We start from the raw sequence: 19,104 nt of genomic DNA on the forward strand, positions 1-19,104 counted from the left end.
TCTGTCTTAACTTTGTGTGAGTGCTTTCTTGACATACCATGTAAGTCTGAGAGACCTGCTGTGGTGTTTTTGTGTGTGTGTGAATGTTTTAATGTTTTTTTCCAAAGGGAAAAAAAATCTGAAGATGGGGGAAGGGGAGAAAATTGTAAATTTTGTTTATTATTGTTTAAATAAATATTTAACATTATTTCCATGGTTTAGTGAAGCTAACTGGATATTGGAATAAGGGACGTTAATGCCCTAGAGGATCAAATATTCATGTATCCTTACAATACATTGAGAGAGCTAGTCCATTTTAACACAGTTAACATCTAGAGGGCCAGATCTGCAGCTGGTTAAATCAGCATAGTTCCATTGAGCTGGCCCATCAACTTTAAAGCATAGAAACTTTATTTAATCCTAATAGAAATGCAGCTGTGTTAGTCTGGTGTAGCTGAAACAAAATACAGGACTATGTAGCACTTTAAAGACTAACAAGATGGTTTATTAGATGATGAGCTTTAATAAACCATCTTGTTAGTCTTTAAAGTGCTACATAGTCCTGTATTTTATTTAATCCTGTGTAGTTTATTTTGATAAATTGACACTCATTCCTGTAAAAGTATTTCACAAAGGCACTTTAAATGTTCTGCATGCTGGAGACAGGTCACTGAGATGGGGGAATCTCTGGAACCTTTGAGGCAGAGTATACTTTTGCTTGGCATGTTGCTTAAAAAAGAAGAAAGTGCCATGATGAATGACCACAACGGTGTCCTTCCAAGAGGACTGGGGTGGAGAGTTAGAGGAAGCAAACAGACAGGAATCACAGGCATTTTCAATTCCTTTTGCATCCTGTATTCTATGTGTCCTATTTGAGTTGAGGAAGCTTTGTCATCAGAGCAGTTACAGGAAGGGAGGTGACTCCCTGAAAGACCAAGAGTCAAATATAGACCAAGAGTCAAATATATGAGTAGGGGTTATTTTTAAAGGTTGGCGTGAGTAGCAGTTGCTCAGTATCTTTGGGAATACAGACAATAGGTCAGGTTTGGGTTCCAGTTTATATAGGAGTAACTCTATTGAAATCATTGGGGTTACATTGGTGTAAATAAGAGCAGAATCAGATCCATATCCTACAAATGTGTCCTCCGCAAAGAGTATTTTGGAAAGGAAGAAGTTTAAACAAAGTGATGCCATTTTAACAGACGATCTACCTACAAAGATTCCGTTCCTCCCCCCCCCCCCCCCCACACACACATACACATCTAGAAGGGCTGAATCACTCTCTTGTATCATATCAGTCTCTGCACGGGTGGAGTTTTATGTTTACTGTACAGCTGGACAATTTATCAGAGCGGATGCATTTAGCTAGAAAACCTGTCTGTGTACTGCACTGCATGATTACACAATGTGGAATGCTCTCATTTGAAATTCAGTTGGCAGTTGCTTAGCACCACTTTATTGGATCACATTTAAACCAGTGTATGTTCAGGGCTACCTGTCGTTGCGATGTGCATCAAGCAATTATTTACTACTATCATTTGGAAACAATCCATCAGGCGGCAGCCTGTTGTTACAGCATAACAATTAGTAAATTAATCAAAATAATAATATTTTGCATTTCTGTAGCACCTGTTATCAAGGAACATTTTTGCAAAACATTTATAAACTAAGTAAGCCACATAACTCTCCTATGAGGTAGGTAAGTATTTGTATACAATTTACACATGGGTTAAATAAGGATTACGTAGTTTCCCCATTGTTGTACATTGAATTAGTGTCACAACAAATAATAATAAAAAAGGGAGAGTTGAGATCTCCAAGTGATTTGTTCTGAAGACTAGGATTCCCTCCTTCTTTATCTTGGTAGAAGGTTTACCTTATCGTCTCTATTTTTAAAAATACAGGGAAAGCCCCGGAGAATTCATTGTGCAAAGGCCATGGGAATATTGATAAACTATTGTCAAGTGTCGTAGGCTCAAGATAAGATTTATTTTTGCCATTTGAGGTCAAAATAATTGGAGGTGTGCATGTCTCAGAGACATGAACAAGTTTGAATGTACACAAATGACGATACAAGACCTGACCTTTATAAACTCAAAAAAACTCTCCATGTTTATGTAACAATATTTTTCTTTAAATTTCTCGGTGAGAGAAACTTCACCAGTCCAATAGGCCTTTCTCTTGACTTCAATGGGCTTTGACTTAGCTTCTCGCTGACAGTTCCCAATGTTGGCTCTTTTCTAGTCATAAGAATGTTGTTACTGAGCTTTTTCTCTTTGTTTTGACCACCCACAGTTTAGGTTGGCAGGTATAACAGGTTTGACTCTCACCTCTTACGTTTACTACAAAAGTCCTCAAATCATCTGGTTACATCTTCTTAGGTTGGGTGGTTTTTGTTTGTTTTTTAATCATAAAAGTGAAGGACTCTCTGATTTCTGTGACTGCCTCAATAAAACGACATCCTCACTTATCCCACAGTTCATGCCCATCACAAGTCAGAAATGTGAGGATTTTCAAAAACACTCAGAATTGGTTTAGCTATGCTCCCATTAATGAAATTGAGTTAGTGAGAAGCCAATGCTGAGAGCTTTTGAAAATCCCACCTTCAGAATGCAATGAAATGTGCCTTGTGTTTCTTAATTTGAGAACCACATTTTCCAGGACATGTCATTTTTATTCCATTTTAGTATTCTTTCATTTTGAAAACTTGAAAAGAATCATTGCTGTTTTCAAAACTTTAAGTTCATATGCTGAACATATGGACATGTAAAATGACCCAATTTCAGAAATAATTTCTGGAATCTCTGTTTTGGACCACTGGTGACTGTGTGCATTGAAGAGATCCAGGGCATGAATGATTTTCAGACATAACACCCTTACACTGGCTCTCTAGCTGCTTCATGAATTTGCAAAATTCTTGCCAAACCCTTCATCCTCTAGAAAAATAAAATTAAATGGCTAGATTGGAAATGTAAGAGATTAGCAATAAAATGCTGAGAAGGAGGAGGTATAAAAAGACACTATATTCTTCCTGACCAACCATGGAATGGCATGAGAGGGGATGTCTTGTGGTCTGGTCATGACACTGCAAACATACAAGGCTAAAAGGGTAGCCTGTCTTGTTAAGAGCCAGAGACATGAGTATGTCTTTCAGGATTCTTTCCAAATAAAATAAAATGAAATCCAGGAAAGAGTTCATGGTTCTATTTTTTCACCCTTCTATTGGCAGAGAACCAAACCAAAACTTTATAAAACTGCTTCAGAGAAGTAGCCAAATTAGTCTGTAACTGGAAAAGCTTGAAATCAACAAATAGTCTTGCATGTAGATGGTATTGTGAGCTTTCATGGGCACAGCCCACTTCATCTGAGGCAGTGGGTTGTGCTCACCAAAGCTCATGATACCAACTACGTTTTTTGTTAGTCTTGAAGGTGCTGCCAGACTATTTGTTATTTTTTAAGTTTTATAAAACTTCTCTCTCCAGTAGTTGTATGTTCTAAGGGATCAGACATGGGGTCTTTACTCAGTTTTTACTCAGGGAAACCTCAGGCAAGAGTCAATTATATAGGGCCTGACCGTTGTTGTAAGCTACAGAATGTGACTTTGTGGACCTTTAACTTTGGCCTTCGGTTTGATGTATTACTAAACGTTCATAATTTGGCAGGAGATAGGTTTCAACAGGGCTGCTTCTCCCCATCGACTACACAGGTGAGTTAGTTGGAGCAGGGGAATAGGTGAAGTGCAGCAGCTGAAGTGGCACAGAGGGAGAAGTAATCCGGACCTGATAAATGGCTGGTACACCTGGCTTTCTTCCTGAAGCAAGATAGCCAAATAGTGATTCCATCACTCACAAGTTAGATTCTGGTTTGCCCCTAGAGCAGCACGGTGATATGTTGCCCTTTGGCCAGGTCTATACTTGGAGATGTTTGAATCAAGATACACAACTCCAGCTACCTTGATTTGAACTTTGGTGCCATCCCCACAGCGGGAGAACAAAGGGAGAAACGCTCCCATTAACTTCCCTTATTCCTCACAAGGAGTAGGAGTACTGGTGCCGAAAGGGGCAACCTCAGCATTTGATTTAATGGGTCCTTACTAAACTTACTAAATTAAATGCTAGCAGATCAGTCTCTGAAGTATCAATCTGTGGGTAAGTATAGACGTGGCCTTACTTATGACTTGCAGTAACTCCACAGTCAAGCCCTCCATTCTTGGAAGTAATTGGAGAATATAAACTAATATTCAAATGTCAGTCTCTGAACTATGCAGAATACTTAAAACATTGTTACCCTCTTACCAATTCATTGCTACCTGACAGGCTATGGCACTAATTCTTAATAGTTTTGTAGTTTTAATTATTTTCATTTAATTCCACACTCTATTGGGAAGTAACAGCCCTACACTAAAGTGGATTAATTAGCAGGAATATTCATGAGACGCACAGGTCTCTCCTCTTTTCTTATGGGGCTTTGTCCTGCTCCTTTTAAGGTCAATAGAAATTCTTTCATCAAAGGCAGGCCCATGATTAAAATGATGGAATACATAACATTCTCTGGGACTATATTTATTGTTTCTCCAGTGCTTCTCAACAGAGTCTGCTCAGCTTTGTGAATTGCAATCCCGTGCTCCATCTCCAGTTTACCAGATTTTATACCTTTGCTATGGGCTTTCTACTAATCCATAGTTACCCATAAATCCCTCTCTCCCACATGGCTATATTCTGAGCAGCTGACCTTTCTTCAAAAGAACTGATGTACCTTCATCATTAATATCCATGAATTCTGTGTACCATCCACTCTAATATGGTTACTGCAAATTGTGTCAGCAGTTCTGTTTTGTAAAAATATCATATTAAGCTTCTAGTTGCTTAACAATGCTACACATGAACAGTATTTTACAACCCTAAAAAAGTAGAGCTTTACTTTTTTGTTTGCCAAGCAGGGTTATAATGCCATAGAGAGTGTGCTCTGAGGACTGATAGACAGGAAATGAATGGGGTTCCAACAGAATTTGACAAAATGAGGATATAAATGGGTATGAATCAATAATATACTCTGTACCTTTAAATTCTGTCAAGTTGGCTATGGCATTATAGATCCATGACTTGATAATCCAACCCTGGCTGCATATCTATAAAACACTAAAGAAGGCTACTGGGGAGAAATTAGAATAAACATGGTACAAGACCTCAATAACAATAATTAATTTATATATATAATAAGATATGACTCAGCCATAACAATTGCTTTTTTGGAGCAGTCCTGCTTTGAACTAATTTAAACATTACTGAATGATTTCACTGATTGTTTTTAAGAGCTGGCTATGATTTAAAGCCATAACCTTAAACTTTGCTAAAATTCCCTAATATATTTGCTCATTTAAGGCTATGAAAAGCCATTTGAAAAAAAAAAGAACCTATAAATTCCTGGAGATTCTTTTATTTTATTTGTTTTTAACAGTATCACATTGTGAGAAGAGAATTTTAGATTTCAAAACAGAGCTGCGAGGCTGATCTTTATGCTTCATGTTATCCATCAAGTATGTGTTATTGCTGATATTGCAAACTGCAATTCCTAGATCTATTTGGTGATTGAACCACTGTACGGTATTGCCTTTGCTAAGAGAGTCACATCAGAAACCAGACATGGTGCCAATAAGCAGGCTGAGGCTTTACACTGAACCATTTATTTAAAAATGTTGGATTAACAAGTCATTTTGAGAGAGCTTTTTATGCTTGAAATACTCTACTTTGCTTTCCATTTTTTTCTTTTATCTGCTTTCTTTGCTCTTCCCCTTGGAGGTAGTGAAAGTGGTCGGAGCACGCCAAGCTTATCCATGTATTCAGACAGCAAGTCTTCGCCGTCTGCCTATCAGCAGGCCCCTAGGCATTTCCATATTCCAGGTAGGCATTCACTGCATAGCTTTTAATCTTCAACTTGTGGCATGTGTTCATTTTCTCCTCAATTGTCAATGGACTTTGCATGGCTTTCTGAACTGTAGAACAACAATAACAAAAAAAACCTTATTTCTTCTGAAGAGTGAAAATATGTTAGCTGTTAAACATGATCTCAGAAGTGAATGAATTACCCTCTTAACATTTTTCCATGTCTAAACAAGTTTGCACTAGGAGAAGCCCAAAGAGACAACTTTATGTTAATTCTTGAAGATGTAGTTGTCTTTAAATGTTACTGCTGGTTGCACAGGCCTGTTGAATTTATGGATGTGCTGTTAGGCTGAATTTTTAAGTACCCATCTACTACATGAACTTTTGGGTATGGAGCCATATATCCCTTTAGGATTGATGAAAAATTTTGGGCAGCCATGCAGCTCAGAATGTTGTAAGTGTGTACTAATAAGAAATTTTGCATTGTATTATAATAGCAGTTGCTACACATTACAATTAATGAATGATCTCTGCTCAAGTGATTTTTTTTTCTGAGAATAAACAAAAGAAGCACAGTCTAAACTGCTTGCTTACTCTTTTGTTCTTACTTTTTTCTTTCCTCTTTCTCAGACACTGGAGTAAAAGATAACATCTATAGGAAACCCCCTATCTACAGACAGCATGGTACAGTCTGCTTTTCTCTGCTGCACTATTTTCTACTCATGCCCTTGTTAAGGAAGTGCATATTTACCATTGAACTACTTGTGGTATCATGTTCTCATTTAATTGTGCCAGAATCCCAATTATCTAAAAAGGAAAAGAAGTAACACAGAAAATTGATAAATCAGCATAACATGAAGTCTGAAGACTCAGTAAGTGGCTGGAATAGGAATGTCTCGCTGTGAATTATTAATTTAAAGCTAATACTGATTTAAAGCAATTTGCTTATTATCAGAATGACTCAGTAGTATGTTAAATATATTATATTGCTATCCTGTTTTCAGGTGATCCTGGGGAATATCTAAATTTTAAGGTAATTCTTGCTTCTACTTTACACCAAAAAATAAAGTTTTAAGTTCATTGATGTATGATGCATATTGAATAGCCATCTTTCATCTGCAAGATTTTTTTACTTTATCAAAATCTTAGAATAAGTCTTAATGAGGTTATATCTGTTGAGGACATCTTCCTTTTTAATGGCTGTGACCTGACTAAAGATGGCTTCTGATCTGCACCATACAATTGGAACTGAATGGGCAGACCCAATTGCAAGATTGGCACCTAAATCCCTAAACAACAGAACTCTACAGAAAATGCTTTTGTGGCACGTAGTAATCTGACACGACACATCACTTTAAAAAAAAGAACTTGTATAAATCATGTGTGCTTCAAATGAAGACGTAAAATAGAAAATTTCATAATGGTACCAGATACCATCATGAAAAACTGCTAAAAATAGCAGCCAATATTTATTTCAATATGTATATAAACTGTAAATGTGTGAAGTAAAATCCAGGTATCAGCTTCTGAAAATTCAAGACCCAGCTTAAAATGACAGTATTTTATAGTTCACAAGTACTACAGCTAGTTAAGTACCACAAAAATGATATTTTTAAGTAGAGTTTGTAGTCTTCTGTTCTTCTATTTTTCATGCTGTGTCTACACTTGTGTATGTTGATTTCCAGAGCCAGTGCCTGCTATGCATTTACTTGAACTCTAACAGTTTTCTTGGCTAAATCTATTATTTAGAGTTCCCAACCTCCAGTTAGGGATGTGATAGTGTACACGGTTACACAGCCTCCTGCCCTATCCCTTCCTGCCCATGCTGCTGCCTCTGTATCAGAGGCAGCAGAGCGGTGTGGGGGAGACAGATTCCACAGGAGCTGGTGCTGGTGGGGAGCCAATTTGAAAGCTGACTTCCTATGCACCAGCTCCCAGCAAGCTACGCATGTGTAAACATGTAACCGCTGAAATTTTCAGAAGCAAATCAGGGTGTGACTGTCTTTTTTCAAGTCACAATTTGGGTTCATGGTTCTATTTAAGATTTTTGATTAACTTTTATACTGTCAAAAGTAGGGTGTTCTATTGTACCAGTCATTGACTTTTTTTTTTAATTACCTATGTTTCTTTTCATGGAGGGCATTGACTCTTCCAATCTGGATGGTGTCCAGTATCAGACCTTACTGATTTATGGCTGTGGAGAATGAAAATAAATAAGGGTTTCTGTCTGGCTGCTGTTGATTCATAGATTTCAAGGTCAGAAGAGTGTGATCATCTAGTCTGGCCTCCTGCAAAACACAAGCCATACAACTCCCCCAAATTCATTCATTTTGAACTAAGGTGTATATTGTTTTTAAAAACTCCAATCAAGATTTAAAAATTGCCCATGCTAAAGAATCTGCCACAATCTTTGGTAAATTGCTCCAACTGTAGGTGCAATTATTCTCACCAATAAACATTTCTCTTATTTCAAGTCTCAATTTGTCCCCATGGTGGAATTGACAGACTTTGATCAAGTTACCCCTGAGCTAAATATATTGAGTTTTTCAAAACTATCATCGTCAGGTATATTTCTAACCTTTTAATCTTTCCATGGCTCTTATCTGTGCCCTCTTCAAATGTTTCAACATCCTTCTTGACTTGTAGACACTAGAACAGAGTTGTCCAGCAGCAGTCACACCAGTGTCAAATAGAGAAGTAAAAATCCCTCTGTTCCCTTACTCAAGATTTCCCCCCTTTATGCATCCAAGGTTTGTGTTAGCCCTTTTAGCCACAGTCTCATACTAGGAATTCATGTTCAGCTAATTATCCACCATGAACCCGACATCTTTTTCACAAGTCACTGCTTCTTAGGAATAGAGTCTCCCACCCTCCATTAGTTTTTCATAGAGGTACACATGTATCTTATAGCCATATTAAAATGCACTCTGTTTGCTTATGCCCAGTTTCTCAAGCTACCCAGATCGGACTGAATAAGTGACCTCTTTTTTTCATTATTTACCACTCCTCCCATCTTGGTATTGTCTGCAAACTTGATCAGTGGTGATTTTATGGCTCATTAACAAAAATGGTAATGTAGGGCCAAGAACCCTTTTGTGAGACCCAACTAGAAATAACCCACCGGATAATGATTTCTTATATAGATACCTATCAGGCAGTTTGTAATCTTTTTAATGTGTGCCATTACCATTCTGCATCTTTCTTCTTTTTTATTCAAAATATTGTGTGGCACAAAATAAAATGCGTTGCAGAAGTCTAAGCATATTGTATCAGCACTATTACATTTATCAGTCAAACTGAGATTAATTACAGTGAGTCAGCATGCACACATTCTCCATAACCAAACTTTCTGATGCTAGGCAATTGCATAAACAGGTTTAAATCATTGACATTTAAATAGCCCCTGAGACTGTTCTGGTTAAGCTTCAGAACAAAGCAAGCTCCAGTAGCGCTTTAATATTCTTTATTGTTTGGACTTTGATAGATGTTTTCAGCTCACAGTATCTGCATTGCACATACTAAGGTCACCTCAGTGTCAATGAGATGGAATCCATTTATTTGAGCTCTTGGCTTTAGGATAAATAGCAAACATTAAAGTCTATCCAAAGCCTTTAATTTCTCCTTCTCTGCAGAGCTACAAATCATTGATAATAAATAGTCAAACAAAGCTAAAAAGCTACTGACAAGGCAAAAAAGTCTGAATCTTTGGAGTGAATTTTGGGAAAATCACAAGCAAAATGCAAAGCCAAATTCTTTGCTGGTGTAAATTGGCATAGCTTCATTGATTTTGGTGGATCATCAGTTTACTCCAGCTGAGGATCTATCCCTAACATCCTGGTCCATGAGCATGTCATCCTTAATTATTTTATAGCTGCCTCTGGTTACTAAGGGCATGCTACGCTACCCATCAGATCGATGGGCAGCAATTGATTCAGCAAGGGGCGATTTATCACTTCTAGTATAGAGGTGATAAATCGACTGCCGAGTGCTCTCCCATTGACTCTGGTACTCCATTGGAATGAGAAGCACAGGAAGAGTCTATGGGAGAGCAACTGCCATCAACTCAACATAGTGAAGATACTATTGTAAGCAGATCTAAGTAAGTCAACTGCTGCTACGTTAGTCATGCATCTGAAGTTGCATAACTTAGATCAGTGGCCCAAGGTAGTGTAGACCAGGCCTAAAAATGACTCTGAAAAAGGGTGTTTTTCTTCTTGGCCATATGTTTTCTGGGTCAGCTTTCATGCTGACATTCACAACTAAGAGCCAGGTTCATCTCTTTCACTTTTATTCTGGTATAACTATATTGACGTCAGCAAAAATGAGCAGTCCTGTGGCACCTTAGAAACTAACAAATCAGCTCTCACCCCCTAACATCCTTACTTTACTTATGCTACATTGATGACATCATCATATGGACCCACGGGAAAAAGACCCTTGAAGAATTTCACAAAGATTTCACAAGCTTCCACCCTACTATCAACCTCAGCCTATATCAGTCCACAAAAGAAATCCACTTCCTTGACATTACAATACAATTAAATGATGGACAAATTTCTACCACCCTATACCAGAAACCTACCGACCGCTACACTTACTTTCATGCCTCTAGCTTCCATCCCAGACACATTTCCCAATCTACTGTTTACAGACAAGTCTTAAGATATAACCGGATTTGCTCCAATCCCACAGACAGAGATAAACATCTACAGGATCTATGCAGAGCATTCTTAAAACTGAAATACCCACCTGGAATAGTGAAAAAACAGATTGACAGGGCCAAAAAAGTACCCAGACATGAACTGCTTCAAGACAGACCCAAAAGAGAAAACAAAAGAATTCCACTTGTCATTACCACAACTTAAACCCCTCCAACGCATTATCCACAATTTACAACCTATCTTGGAAAATGACCCCTTACTGTCAGAGACCTTGGGGAAAAGGCCTATTCTCGCTTACAGTCAGCTCCCTAACCTGAAATAAATCCTTTCCGGTAACCATACTACACAGCTACATCATAAGCATCCAGGAACCCACCCCTACAATCAACCCCAGTGCCAACTCTGCCCGCACATCTATACAAGCGATTTCATCACTGGACCCAACCACATCAGCCACCAAATCAGAGGCTTAATTAACTGCACATCCAGTAATGTGATCTATGGCATCACATGCCAGCAATGATGCACTGTAATATATATTGGACAAACTGAACAGTCCCTACGAGAAAGAATTAATGAACACAAATCAGATATCCGAAAAGGCAACACACAAAAACATGTTGGGGAACACTTTAAACTCCCTGGATACTCATTAACGGATCTCCAAGTTGCTGTTTTGTTTCATACCAATTCCACAGGCCAAATACACAGAGAAGGACTGGAACTCCACTTCATTCTCAAGGTTAACTCTCATGAGAATGGTTTAAATCGCGATATCGGTTGGCTCACACATTATCAATTAACCAAAGAATGAAGGTGCCAATAGTTCTTGATGTCTGTGTAGAATCTGGTGTTAGTACTCTTCCTTTCCTAATGCAAACTAATGGTTCTTATCAGCCTCTTTTAACTATTTAGTCTTTAAGATGCTAATAGACTATTTGTTGTTTTTTAAGTTTTTCCTTTTACAGACTGGCTCAGCTAACCCTTTGAAACTTATCTACCCAATGTCCTCTTTTTTCCCTCACTCCAATTTTTTTCTCCTCCCTCCCCTTCCCTTATTTATTCTTGGTTCTGGACCTCCAAAACTCCGGTCATCTGAAGAAGTGGGCTCTGCCCACAAAAGCTCATGATACCATCTGCATGTTTTGTTAGTCTTTAAAGTGCTACCAGACTATTTGTTGTTTTTTAAGTTTTTTTGTGTTACTCATAGACTCATAGACAAAGGTCAGAAGGGACCATTATGATCATCTAGTCTGACCCGCTGCACAGTGCAGGCCACAGAATCTCACCCACCCCTCCCAGAATAATCCTCTCACTTATATCTCAGCTATTGAAGCCTTTAAATACTTTGAAGACCCCAAGATGCAGAGAATCATCTAGCTGTGATCTGTACCCCATGCTACAGAGGAAGGTGAAAAACCTCCAGGGCCTCTGCCAATCTACCCCGGAGGAAAATTCCTTCCCAACCCCAATATGGTGATCAGCTAAACCCTGAGCATGTGGGCAAGACTCATCAGCCAGACACCCAGAAAGTTCTCTATAGTAACTCCTATCATCCCTCCATTGACCTATTCCCACTGAGTTACAGACTAACTCAGCTATCCCTCTGATAAATATATCATGAGCTTTCATGGGTAAAACTCACTTCATTAGATGAGCTGGAATGGAAATTATGGATCCAGGGTGTATATAATAACAAAAGTATATATAACAACTTATCAATTGTAGGACCAGTATTAATGAAGCTAATTGAGTCAGACGGGATGTGTCCCATTCATAGTTTTTGATGTATAAATGTCAGTATCAAAGATGATGGAAATTGCCTTTGTAGTACATTAATGAGTTAATATCTTTCTTTATTCAAGCCCAAGTTAATAGTGTACAGCTTGTAAATGAATTCCAGTTCAGCAGTCTCCCTCTGCGATTGGATGATAAAATTTCTTTTAAATCAACTACTGAATGTCCAGGGAGGTTAAAATGTGCCCTTACAGGTTTGTATGTGTGACCATTCCTGATGTCTGATTTGTACCCGTTTATGCTTTGTCGCAGAGGCTGTCCTGTTTGGCCAGTACACATGGCAGAGGGGCAGCTGGCACCTAATAGCATATATTACATTAGAGGATGTGCAGTTGTATGAACCCCTCATGTGCCTTATGTGGTTAAGTTCTGTGATATTGTCGCTTGTATAGATGTGTGGACAGAGTTGGCAACAGGGTTTGTTGCAGGGGTAGGTTCCTGGATGAGTGAATCATGTGGCTTCTGGTATTTGTTTACAATTGGGAGACTGTATGTAGGCAATGATTGGCCTATCTCCCAAGACCTATGAGAGTGAGAAATGGCTTTCCAGGGTACACTGTAGCTTGTCAATAATGCACTGGAGGGATGTAAGCTGGGAACTGTAGGTGGTGTTATGTTATTTTCCTTCTTGGGACTGTCTTGAAATAGGTGACTTCTGGGTACTTTTCTGGCTCTGTCAGTCTGTTTCCTTACTTCCCCAGGTGGATATTTAAGTTTTAAAAATGCTTGATAAAGATCTTGTAGGTATTTGTCTCTGTCTGTGGGCTTGGAACAGATCTGGTTGTATTTTAGGGCTTGGCTGTAAACAGTGGATCGTGTAATTTGTCCTAGATGGAAGCTAGAGACATTTAGGTAATAGGGATGTTAGGTATTGGGTAATTGAATAGCCATGTAACCGCATGAAATCTTAGCAGTTACACAACTTTTCTATAGTCCCTGGAGGCAGGGCTGGCAGCTGGTGCACTCTGGCCTCACTCCCAGGAAGCCCTCTGCCACTCCATGCTGCTGCCTCTGTAGCACATGGGAGCCGGTGCACAAGAGGATATGGTTTAAAAAACAACTTCCCACGCAGACAGGCTGCTTGCTACCCCAGGCTGCTGCCTCCGATGCTGAGGCAGCAGTGCGGGGTGGCAGCAGCCCCTGTCAGCGGGGAGTCTGAGCTGCCCACGGACAGAGGCTTCTCCATTGCAGCATCCCCTGTCTGTGGGGCGCTCAGACTTCCCCCCACCCCCATGGACAGGGGCTGCTGTGGAGAAGCCTCTGTTTGCGGGGAGCTCAGGCCCACCACACACAAAGGCTGCTTCACGGCAGCCTCTCCTGCTCCTCCTCCACCCCTGAGTTGCTGCCTCTAATAGACAGTAGCATGGGAGGGGAGCAGGTGGCACTGCAGAGCTGGTGCTGGGGGGAGCCGGCTGCTGAGGCAGCAGTGCAGAGGGGGCAAGCAGACAGATCTGGTGCTCATGAGGAGCTGGCTTTTAAGCCAGCTCCCCCAGGCATTGGCTCTCACTCTCCCTCCTGCCTTGCTGCCTTTGATACAGAAACAGCAAGGGGAGGGAATGCATGTAGTCGACAAGATAATCAATAAGCCTAGGCATTAGGTTTCTGGTATACGGTGGTGTTTACGTGACCATAATTTATTAGTACTGTAGTGTCCAGGAAGTGGATCTCTTGTGTGGACTGGTCTAGGCTGACTTTGATAGTAGGGTGGAAATTGTTGAAATTCCTGTGGAATTCCTCAAGGGTATCCTCCCCATGGGTCCATATGATAAAGATGTCATCAACGTAGCATAATAGAGGAGGAGTAGCAGGCGATGGCAGCTGAGGAAACATTGTTCAAGGTCAGCCATAAAAATGTTGGCATATTGTGGGACCATGTGGGTATCCATAGCAGTGCTTCTGACTTGAAGATATAAATTGTCCCCAAATTGGAAATAGTTGTGAGTGAGGTGAAAGTCACAGTGTTCAGCCACCAGGTGTGCTCTGGCATCATCAAGGATAATGTTCCTGACAGCTTCTAGTCCATCCTGAAGTGGAATGTTGGTGTGGAGAGCTTCTACATCCATGATGGCCAGGATGGTATTTTCAGGAAGATTACTGATGCTCTGTAGTTTCCTCAGGAAGTCATTGGTGTCTTGAAGATAGCTAGAAGTACTGATAGCATAGGGTCTGAGAAGAGAATCAGCATAGTTGGATAATCCTGTTGCCTGATATGATGGGATGTCCAGGATTTCCAGGTTTATGGGTAGCAGATAGAATACTCCTGGTCAGGACCTGGGAGTGTTTTTGTGCAGATTTGATCTCAAGCTGTAGCAGGAAGTTTCTTGGATAGATGGTGGAGTTTCTTTTAGTATTCCCCAGTGGAATCAGAGGAGAGAGGCCTATAGAATGTGGTATTGGTGACTTAAGCAAATTATTCCTGATATACATTGCTGTGAGAGGTCCTATTTGTTAATATGCAGGTCAGTCAGACATGTCTGTGATACCCTGAGGAGATGTATTTTGATCTTTGTTTTATATATAAACAAGGTTCAGAAAGGGAGTGTGGAAAATAGAGGCTGGCTGGGTTTCTATAGAGTGCACCTCCTAATTTATTCTAAATGAAAACAAAAACAGAGTGATGAAGTATCCATTTCTATGTAGAGACCAATGGGAACAACCTTTTGTTCTGGAGGAGCTCTCAGCAGCAGTTGTGTAAATCTTTTTTTTTTCTTGCTAAAAAAGGAACACATTAGTAACTGATGATTCAGCTTCCTAAGCTAACTGGGTATTGAATTAGGACATTCAGAAGTTGGAGCCAGAGAATATTCTTTTGTTGAAGAAACCGTGTTAAAACAAACAAGCACAAAAATGTTCTCTAACACAAAATGGCAAGCATCTCTTCCAAAACATTTGACTTTAAAAGTTCTCAGTTATCGCAGTGCCCAGTTGATTTGCTGTAGTCTCTGTGTTTCTTTTATACCCTCCCAAATTCAGAATAAAAATGTGGTGGAAAAATGTCACATGCATGATTTCAGGCTGTGAATTTGGGTGGAGGATGGTATTGTTATTCTCTTGTTAGTATCTTAGTATTTTCAAAATATTTGGTTCAGTATTAAACCTCTTTATAAGAATTTGACCTTCATGGGGTTTAGCACTGATCCAAGCAAAGAGCTCAAATGGTTGAACTTGGGCTCCTGGAGTCCACAGTTATATGCCCTTGTAAAAAGGGCCTGATTTTCAGAGGGGCTGAGTCTCACAGGAGCCAGTACTCACCACCTCTGCAAGTCAGATCACTGTGAGGTAGGTGCCTCTATAGATTTAAGTGCCTAAAATTCAAGGAATGCTGCATGGGCAGACCCTGGCATTTATGCTTTGCCCCATTGACTCTGTACTCCCAGCAAATGCAGGGGTCTGCCCACTGACATTCAAAGCAGCAGTAGGCCCTGTGTTTGAATATTTTGACCACTGTTTTCAAGGTTCAGGTTGAATTGTGTGAGGCATTTGCTTAGAAATATACTGTAAGATTCAGTTCCTTGTGTTTTCTGTTATTAGCATTTCACACAGCATTAATCTGGACAAAAAGCTTAGTAAACAATGTCCACGAAGGGGATGTTGTAATGAAAACTAAATTTCAGTATACTCTTCAGCCACTAGGCAATTCTCTGAGTGGCATACCTTATGGGTGCTAACCTCAGAGGTGCCATGTAGTACAGTAAAATAACTTATAGTGAAGCACATCTGGTGTGTATCTCTGAGATGGAAGCGTGGTGGCCAGTCCATACCTCTTACAGAAGCCAGAGCAGCAGCTAGCAGCTCGGTGTGCAAGGTGGACATCACAAGAGCTATCTTTCCAGAGTTATTTTTCACTTGCCCTCTGCTGCTTACATGGGGCAATATAATGTTCACCATTTCCAGCTTTTGGAGGTAGGAGTTTCACTCCCCTACATGGAAATAAAAATTTAGGTTTAAAATTTAGCTTTATGTGGGGAGTTTTGGGGGATGCAGAGATGTGGGACCTGAATGCTATGGCAGATGCTGTCTGCTCAGTTAAGGCAGAACACATATGGAGTATCTGCAGACATGTTGCAACCCTGCTGTGACCATTAAGACAGCTTTAAAAAGGTGCATCTATCAGTGTTCTAAAATGATCAGTCTCATGGATTCAAACTTTGGCAAATTGTTATATGCAGTTTGGTGTGTTTATGTCTGCAAAGTCTGCAGGTCGTGAAATTATTTTTGGAGTGCAGATCAGTCTGGCTGGAAATAAAGGAAACAAAGGCTATGTCTACACTGCACTATAGTTCGAAATAAGATACACAATTTGAGCTATACAAATTGTGTATCTTCTTTCGATCTTATTTCAAAATAGCTTATTTCATAATTTGGCACTGTCTACACAGCACCAAATTTCGAAATAACATGCTATTCCAAAACTTCCCTTACTCCTTGTGGAATGAGATTTAGAGGGACGTCAGAATAATGAGCCCAAAATAATGGTCTAGCTGTTAAGTCATGGGATAGTTATTTCGGGATACTATGGTATCCCGAAATAGCATTGCAGTGTAGATGTAGCCCAAATAGCCAGAAACGCAGGGAAAGAGAAGAACATGGGAAAATTCTAATGACAAGATTTTTTTTTTAACTGCAGACATGGTAACTCAATGCAGAAAGTTTTCAACAGATAATTCTTTAGCAAATTGATACATTGAGAAAATACAGGCTGCACCTTGGTTGTCTTTTTCTGCAGTGGTTTTGGTAATCACAGCCATTATAGAGACTCTGCTCTTCCTAATGCCATGATGCTGATCATGAAGAGCTAGACTGAGAATTTTGTCTCTGCCTGGTGACAGTGTAGCACTGTCCTTGAAGAGCCAGGGGGAGGAATTGTGACTCCGAATGTGACTCTGCTCCTGATGGTGAAATGCAGCCCTTTTGTGGAGGGGAGGAGTAAATAGCTTACTCCCTGCCCCTTAGCCCTCCTTCAGTGGTTTAGCTTTACTGGCTGACCTTTTGAGCTAGTGGATCCATTTTCTGTATCCTCCCTGCCTACCTGCTGGGAGAGAGGAATGAGGGACTGGAGTGTAAAACCTGCTATACCCAAACTGCCATGTGGGGGGCATTAACATGAGGCAATACAGGAAAAAAGTGGCCTGCTCCCCTGGGCAGCTATATTAGGCTGAGTCACAATCTGTTTCTAACATTGGCATTATTTATCTCACTCAAGAGGGTGAATAAATCACCCCCTGAGCAACATAAATTACATGGACCTAAGTGCCATTGTGGACAGTGTGTGTCATGTTGGTAGGCATGGGGGTTGGATTAGCTAAACCTACAGGAGATTTTTCTCTCATCAACATTGAACAACTACACTAGAGAGATTACAGCAGTACAGTGACGCCATTTTAAACTCTAGTGTAGCCATGCCTAAAATTCCCTCCAGTCTAGCCCCAGAAAGTAGCATCTTCCCTAAAAATGATACATTGGAATACTGTATTAGACTTTATCTTAAACTGTGTATTTACAGCATTATATCATTTTAATAGTTTCTTAATGATCATTTCAAAATGAGTTGATGTCATAGCAGTACACTTCCAGCTTCTCATATCCCTTTGTGTATGGGTTATTTTATTCTTTTTAGAAACCTGCAATATGGTTACAGTCAAAATGGAAAAAAATACATGATACTGTTTTAACTCTTACAATGAATTTTATATTCTAACAGTAAGAAGATCAGAGGGGGAGGATGGAAGTTTTGATCAGGACAATAGGAAGGTAATCACCAGAATGCACGAGAAGCATGCAATGTGTTAGTGTTTCTCAAAAATGCCATTTTTAAATCTTTTTTATTATTTTTACATGTTATTTCTATTGCTCATAATTCTAGTTATTTAATAGCAGCAAATGTATGTTTGGTCCATCACAGAAGATGCAGAAAGATATTGAACCTCCCACAAAGTGCTTACAGTCTAAATTTTACCAGTGATGGAACAAGTAGGGGAGGCAAAAGAAGTAAGGGGCATTGAAATAATGTAATAAGTGCATGCATTTTCTTATTCTAGACATCTTCTAGGTCAAAATTGGGTTTTTAATTCAATGTGTTTGTTTTAAAATGAGACAGAGTAATAAAGAGACATTGATTCACTAGTATCATAGAATCCTAGGGCTGGAAGAGACCTCAGGAGGTCATCGAGTCCAGCCCCCTGTCCGAAGCAGGACCAGTCCCAACTAAATCATCCCAGTCAGGGCTTAGTCAAGCTGAGACTTCAAAATCTCTAGGGTTGGAGATTCCACCACCTCCCTAGGTAACCCATTCCAGTGCCTCACAACCCTCCTAGTGAAATAGTCCTACACCTCCCTCACTGTAACTTAAGACCATTGCGCCTTGTTCTGCCATCCGTCACTACTGAGAACAGTCTCTCTCCATCCTTGTTGGAACCTCCCTTCGGGAAGTTGAAGGCTGCTATCAAATCCCCCTCACCCTTCTCTTCTGCAGACTAAATAAGCCCAAATCCCTCAGCTGCTCCTCATAGGTCATGTGATCCATCCCCCGAATCATTTTGGTTGCCTTCCGCTGGACCCTGTCCAATGTGTCCACATCCTTTCTGTAGTGGGGGGCCCAGAACTGGATGCAATACTCCAGGAGTACTTCTAGATTACATGCCTCTGCCGACAGAGTCATGTAAAATAGGCTACCCGTCATAGTCAATGAAGCGGGGGTTTAAATATCCCCGGCTTCATTAAAATAAACATGGCTGCCACGCTGTGCCGGTTCAGCTGATCATTGGCACAGCACGCGAATCAAGATG

General features: G+C 40.0%; 1 protein-coding gene across 10 annotated transcripts in view; it reads left to right on the forward strand.

The window, feature by feature from the left end:
• The window catches only part of ABLIM2 (actin binding LIM protein family member 2), a 222,069-nt gene that overhangs the window by 169,623 nt on the left and 33,342 nt on the right, over positions 1-19,104 (forward strand). For 6 of the 10 annotated variants that reach the window (XR_012904395.2, XM_075930800.2, XM_075930803.2 and 3 more), the window contains 3 exons: positions 5,778-5,879; positions 6,492-6,545; positions 18,021-18,070. Coding sequence is in view for 9 of the 10 variants with exons in the window: in XM_075930800.2 (XP_075786915.2) it covers positions 5,778-5,879; positions 6,492-6,545; positions 18,021-18,070 (206 nt within the window). In the remaining variant the exon portion in view is untranslated. The remainder of the gene's footprint in view (positions 1-5,777; positions 5,880-6,491; positions 6,546-18,020; positions 18,071-19,104) is intronic. The other 4 variants (XM_075930801.2, XM_075930804.2, XM_075930806.2 and 1 more) reach the window with 2 other exon arrangements.

Source organism: Pelodiscus sinensis, chromosome 4 (assembly GCF_052426305.1).
Source record: "Pelodiscus sinensis isolate ZL-2025 chromosome 4, ASM5242630v1, whole genome shotgun sequence".
NCBI classification, from domain to species: domain Eukaryota; kingdom Metazoa; phylum Chordata; order Testudines; family Trionychidae; genus Pelodiscus; species Pelodiscus sinensis.